This window comes from Populus trichocarpa, chromosome 19 (genome assembly GCF_000002775.5).
Source record: "Populus trichocarpa isolate Nisqually-1 chromosome 19, P.trichocarpa_v4.1, whole genome shotgun sequence".
Lineage (NCBI taxonomy): Eukaryota > Viridiplantae > Streptophyta > Magnoliopsida > Malpighiales > Salicaceae > Populus > Populus trichocarpa.
Window position 1 is genome coordinate 116,772 of NC_037303.2, and position 7,060 is coordinate 123,831.

General features: G+C 34.3%; 1 protein-coding gene across 6 annotated transcripts; it reads right to left on the reverse strand.

Moving 5' to 3' along the window:
* Positions 1-244: 244 nt before the first annotated feature.
* LOC18107952 (disease resistance protein RUN1) lies at positions 245-6,326 on the reverse strand. Of its 6 annotated transcripts, none has more exons than XM_024591932.2 (8): positions 6,090-6,326; positions 5,660-5,737; positions 5,387-5,464; positions 3,828-4,335; positions 2,624-3,731; positions 2,224-2,499; positions 1,194-2,108; positions 245-1,104 (listed from the first exon to the last, which is right to left on the reverse strand). In XM_024591932.2, exons 2-8 carry the CDS (start codon positions 5,709-5,711, stop codon positions 508-510), a joined length of 3,534 nt encoding a protein of 1,177 aa, XP_024447700.1. In that variant the 5' UTR covers positions 5,712-5,737; positions 6,090-6,326; the 3' UTR covers positions 245-507. The 6 variants fall into 6 exon arrangements, with proteins under 6 accessions (XP_024447700.1, XP_024447699.1, XP_052305489.1 ...); XM_024591931.2 differs by having other exon boundaries at positions 5,915-6,326; XM_052449529.1 differs by lacking the exon at positions 5,387-5,464.
* Positions 6,327-7,060: the final 734 nt, after the last annotated feature.

The following is a 7,060-nucleotide window of genomic DNA, read 5'->3' on the forward strand; positions in this document are numbered from 1 at the left end:
CCAACTCTCACATATCCCTCCTTCCGACCTTAAAATACTCTCCACTTGGCCACCGGAACTTTGGTCTACTTTCCACTCGCTACATAACTAGGCATAGCATTAGCAGGATTCTCTCCTGGTAGAACCCGAACACGACTAGATCTCCTCAGCATAGCTTCCTCCTGTGAAATTTTGTTAGCCAAATGATTCGATCTCTTCTGGTAAAATGATTTGTGAAAGACATGATTAAAGGTCAGGTAAAGAATGAAAAAAGATGTTAAAATAGTTGCATAGCTATGTTTTATGTCCTAAACTCTTAGCTGTAGAACAAATGTCACAAGCCTTCACAAGATGATTAGCAGAGTGTCTAAAAGGCTACCATGTATCTAATAGCCCACACACTACCACCATCATGAAGAGAACAGACAGACACGTATGGACCTACGATTAAAACTTCTTGAACAAAGAAAGCCAAGATATAAATGAAAATTGTTCCCTATGCATTCAAGAATCCCTTGCCATATTCTGCTATATAATTTCTTCAGATGTAACAACCCAATTGCTGGAAGAAGTCCTACAAAGTGGCTTCAGCCTTTTCAAGCTTCGTTCATCATGATTGTAATCCTGACCTCTTTTCACAGTGGCCACTTCATCCGGTTTTTCAACTATAGCAGCTTCCAAGTTCTCGTGGAACGTTCCTTGACCGTCCCTCAAATCTGCCCTTTTTACAACCAGATGTACCCCACACTTCTCTACTATGGCATCCTCCTCTACTTCCACATTGAGTTCTAATTCCCCCCCACCTTCCATTGCACATGGAAGGACAACAAATGGTGCATGGCTTACCCAAGAATGGCTACTCGAAATAAATCCAATGTGCATTGACCTTTCCACCAATTTTTTACCATTGCTCTTATTTCTTATAATAGCAGAAGGATATAGATTGAGAAATCTTCTTTCATCAACTGCGAAGACAACCCAAACAATCATCGCTAGGAGTTCATCACCAAATGAAAGTGCTGGCAGAAGAAATGATAATGAAGATCCATCTCCATGATGGCTGAACCATTCTGGGATCTCATCAGCAGGGAAGAAGATTTCATCACGCTTACCCTTGCACAATGCCTGCGTTGCAAGGAAAGCTAAAATTTAGAATTTAAACGTTATAGTATATGTGCTAGTTGTCGTGTGTGCAATTGAGAAACAAAGATTACCTGAACAAGACTCCTCTTGAAATTATTTGATAAATTGTTGCAACATTCCATGTGAACAACGGATGTGCAGTCACTCCCACCTTCTATGCCATGAATCTCTCTCAGTTTTTGGCACCCACGTAATTTCAATGCACATTTGTTTGATGGAACTGCTAGGCTTTCCATTGATGTGCAATTAGTTGCATCCAAGAGCAATAAACTTGAGGGAAGCTCCGCGATTGATTGGAGATTTTTGCAGTTTACAACTAACAATATCTCTAGCTTCGGAATACCGCCAATGCCAAAAGGCATATAAAGGAATTTGTTTCCTGATAAATCCAACCTTCTGAGAGCTGACAAACTCTCAAAAGCAACAGAAATGGAACCTTCAGACAAGCCATGGTAACTGATATCTAGTTCTCTCAATGACATCAAGCAACCGAAAGAAACTGGCAGCAGAGTTTTGGAGTCTGTGTTTCTTGGTGAAAACCATGAAGAAAATGGTAAATGCCAGGGTCCAGATGGTGAATCTAGTTTGTCATAATTGCGTCCACATAGTGATAGCTTCTCGAGTTTCTTAAAAAAGACAATAGAAAGGGGGAGTTGCTTAATTGAAGTTCCATCTGCCAGCAACCCCCTTAAGCATTCCATATTACCAATGTGCTTAGGCAATTTCTCAAGTTGAGAGCACATAGTAATATTGAGGGTTTCAAGAAATTCCAACTCACAGATGCTTTCTGGAAGATTCTTGAGTCTGCAACATCCCCTCAAGTTTAAGTAAACAAGCCCCTTTGAACGTCCAATAGATTGATGAAGCTCAACTAAACTTGAGCAACCCTCAAGTATTAGTTTCTCTAGACTTGGACTATGCAAGTTTGGAGTTCTAGAAAGGAATTTGGAATAGCTGAGATCAAGGATTTTCAACTTGTTGAGGAACTGTTGAAGCAGTGAGGAAAAAACAGAGGAAATTTAGCACAAAAAATAAAAATGTAACTGGGAAATTTAAAGTTCATCAAGGTCGAATTTGTAGGGCTTAATGCATATTTCGTACCTTGATCTCCTTCCATAGTTCTTCGATGTTACTGTTCTGAAAATCAAGGATAACTATGTCTTGTAGATGAAAATCGGATGGTAAAGATCTCAAAGGACACTCATGCCAGCAGAGCCATAACAACTCTTTGGAAAGATGTTGGAAGCATCCAGTGACATATACTCCATTGATTTGGAGTAATTTTAAGCATCTCATCTTCATAAATGATTCTGAGCTCAATGTTTCTGATTTTGAAAATCGAACATCTAGAGCAAGACCCTGAACAGATTTTGTTCCCTAAATGCAGAAATATTGAACACGGCATTAAAAATCATGTAAAATGTTGCTATCAAGGATACATAACCCATATATATAAGACTGTTTTTGGGTACAAGACAAGGCATATGCATACAGTTCTTACCTTTTTATTATAGAGGACATCCAATGCATCATCATGAAAGCAGATTCTGCTGCGATTTCCAGGATGGTCAGGTGACATTTCACGGTTTATCTCTCTTCCCATATCTCGTAATAGATTATTCAAGTTTATCTCCTTTTTTGAATCAATTGTAATGAAAGACCTTTCGATGAGATTCTTAATAGCAATTTCTGTGTTGAAACCATAACGGGCATCTAGTATCGTTTTTACATATTCCTTGTCTCTACCAACAAAAAAGCATGCAATGTCGAGGAATATGCTCTTTACTGGACCACCACCCAATGCCTCGAAACTTATTCTGAGCTTTTGCTGTATTTGATCGGGTGTGATTTTTTTTAAACTGTCAATGAGACTTTCCCACTCGGGCTTCTCTCTTTTAAACAAAAAAGAACCCAAAAGTTCAAGAGCCAAAGGATGTCCTCCACAGTAGCTCAACACATCATTCGAAAGCATCGCATAATCTTCTATTGGTTGGGTGTCCCTAAAGGCATGCCGACTGAAAAGCTCAAGAGATTCAGCGTGACTCAATTTTGCAACACGATATTTTACATTCACTTCAAGTTGAGTTAGCAAATGTTCGTTTCCAGTTGTAATGATAACTATACTACCAGGACCAAACCAACTTCGCACTTCCACCAATTCATGTAGTTGTTCTGGTTGATCCACGTCATCAAGAACGGCAAGAACCCTTTGGTCCCAAAGTCTTTCCTTAATCATATTCATTCCTTTATCAACATCATCAATCTGCTTGAATTCACCTAATTTGAAAACACGTCGAAGAAACTCCTCCTGTAATCGAACCCGACCATTAGGCTGTTGTGACATTTCTTTGACGTTGAAAAGAAAACACCGTTTCCCAAATCCATGATAGAGTTTATTGAATACAGCTTTTGCTAAAGTTGTCTTGCCACATCCTGACATCCCATGTAATCCCACAATTCTAACATCCTCCGTAACAACAGTAAGCGATTTGATAATGTCCTCCACCCGGGAATCAATACCTACTGTTTGATTGGGAAAATGGAAGTAATTGTGACTCAATTTAACAAGAATATCTCCCACAATACGTCTGATAAGTTCCGATTCATACCTGTTCAGTGTGAAACGAAGTCATCGATGATCAGATAATTCATATTTCAAATTGTGCAGAATTAATTTGAAAAGGTCTAAAAACAAAACGACATACCCGTTTGCAATATCTTTAAGAGACCACCCAGATAGATTTGCAGCCTCCGTTAGAGCTCCTCTCCACTTAATGACCCTATCAGTTTCTCCATTGAAGCGTTCTCCATGTCTAGCAAAAGCATCAGCGTAACTCCCAGTCTGTTTTCTAACATCTGAAGGATCAATATCATAGAACACGGGAACAACAATCTGACCCATCTTTCTTCTCTCAAGAATCGTTACAAGTTCATCAAGACACCATCTAGAGGAAGCATAGTTCTTGGAGAAGACCACCAAGGATATCTTTGATTCTCGAATTGCATAAGAGAGTGCTGGGGAGATCTCTTCTCCTCGAGAGAGTTCATCGTCATCCCGAAAAGTATGGATTCCAGCATGGGCCAAGGCAACGTAGAGATGATCTATAAATTGTTTTCGAGTATCTTCTCCTCTAAAGCTTAGAAAGACATCGTAAGTCCCTCCATGTCTAGAGGAAGAAGAAGGAGAGGCTCTGGATAAGGTGGACATGGGACCTATAGATAGGAAGATGGGGATTTTTTTGAAGGAAATGTAAGGTATGAAATTGAGCAGTAGTGGATGTTAGTGCTGGTTATATTATACATTTACACAGAAAATGGGGGTTTTTCAAACACATGCACAAGGTTGGAAGTGAACAGAGTAAGTTGTTGTTGTTGTTTACTCTATGTGTTTTTTTTTTTTTTTTTGGTAATTGAGTCCCTTATTTGTCTTAAAAATCGTAAGTTAAGATTTTGACTAGAAAAAAAAAAGCAATTAAATTGTAGTGAATAAATGAGAATGACCATTGAGTGACTTTGATCCTCTATTTTTCTAATTTTATTGCTTTGCTTTAAAATAAAGTATAAAAATAATATTTGGTTTGGATTCTAAAAATCAGTTATTTATCTTTTTAGAGTGGAAGTTCATTTTTATCAAAGAAAATAGTTAAAACATATATTAGCTGCCAACTCAAAAAGCATGGCAAATAAATGGAAGACTGCTTATTTTATTTAAAAGTAAAAATAACCTTAAATACTTTAAACTTAATTAACTTCAATTATTTTTATTTTATAAATAGTATTTAACTAATATTTAATTATATAGTCAATAGTATTAAATATTTTAAAATAACTAACTCGATAATTTTATTTTGAGTATATTAGATTTCAGCTTGTATAAATCTTAATTAAATTATTTAAAAGTTTCATTTGCTAAAAAACAAGCTAAGTAATGTTATTGTTAATGATTATCTTTTACTTATATTTTATTATATATTTCTTTTACAATAGAAAGAATTCATTTCTTAGACAATCCATTTAGTTTCTTAAAGATATTGTTTAATTTAAATTACTTTCTTAACAATAATTTTAATTTAAATGATTTTATTAACAACACAATATAGCAGTTTATTACCAAATAATTTGATGTTTTTCATCTCGCAACACAGCACATCAAACATAGTATAGAGACTAAAGGATTTAATATGAGCTTTTTAATTTAAATTATTGTTCTAAAAATATATAGACTAAAACATAATTTGCTCAAGTCAAAAGGACAAACTCAAACCTGATGAAAATGGCTCAAGGCTTGATTGGTGATTTTCAGGAAGCAATGACAATTGAAATTGCTGCCCAGTTCTACCTTCTGTGCAGTTTCATAGAAGCAGATTATTATTAAGTTATTGTGAAAAAATAATTGTGCCAATAAAATACTCTGAACATTCTTATGCTACTGATTAATGATAAATTTAAAATAATTAATTAAGAAAAACAAAGTATAATGAATGATAAAATATAAAATAACAAAAAGGTTACTCAAGTTAAAAGGACAAAGTCATACCTGATGAAAATGGCTCAAGGCTTGATTGGTGATTTTCAGGAAGCAATGACATTTGAAATTGCTGCCCAGTTCTACCTTCTGTGCAGTTTCATAGAAGCAGATTATTATTAAGTTATTGTGAAAAAATAATGATAAAATCTATATAAAAAAAAAAAAGAGGTCGAAACCCCCAATTTATCCCATTAAAGTATTTTGTTTTTATGAAAAAGAAAATATAATTTTAAGTAAAATATGTTCTTGACAGGGAACCCATACCTGCTGGTTTCTGGGAAAAATTTAATTGATTGGGATTTAATTTCCCACACAGATATCTCACAATTTTTTGTCGAGGGAAGCCAACACAAAAAATGAAAAGGGAACGTATGGTTTGCCTAGATGATCTTATGGATGCAAATTAAGCCATTAACAGAGAAAAAGAGAAGAAACCCACCGTCTGAAATGATAAACAAGGAATACAGAAATACGAGTGGATCAGATGATCGGCGAGCAAAAGAGAGGGTTATGTAAGAGATCTAGAGTCCATGGACATGAAGATGAAGATGAAGGCGAAGGGTTTCTCTCTTGGACACTGATCAAACGTTTAACTTGAAAGTGTGAGAATGCCAGTTATAAAGGAAGACACGGACGGCGAGGAATTCTTTGGTTCATTGGGTATTTGACTACACACACGAGGAACCTGCGTTGAAGATTCGAACCTGTTTCCTTAAAATAAAAGGAAGTTAAGAGTAGCGATTTTTTTTCAATTATTAAATGGATGTTTGAATTTTAACTAATTTTATAAATTTTAAAATTAATTGTTATATAAATTTATAATAGTTTTAAAATTTATAAAACTTTGAACTATAATCTTTAAAAACTAAATATAAAACTTAATCAGTACTTCATCAGTTAGAGTTTTACCATTCATAATTTTAAATAACAATTTTTCAAACATATGCTGGCGGTAAGAAGTTAAAAATAGTAAGTTATTATTAGTATTGTTTATTCTCTATATTTTGTATGTTTTTGTAATTTAGCCCCTTAATAACCGGACGTGTTCTAAAGTAAAACATGGAAAAATTGATTGTTATTTTAAAAATCAATTTGAGATTGAAAGTTAATTTTCATAAAAGTAATTTGAGGTTACATTAGCTTATTGAAGCATAGAAAGTAATGTTTATTGAGAAGAGATAGTGTTTATTTTATTTAGAGAGTAAACAATAATTTGAAATAATCTGAAATTAACTAACTTCGATCATTTTGTTTTATATATAGTAATTAACTAATATTTAAATATACATTTATTAACCTTAAATTTTTTAAATGAACCAACACAATTATTTTATTTTAATATATTAAAGATCTCACCGTGTATGTAACTTAATTAAATTGTTTAGTAATTTTATTTATTAAAAAGCAAGC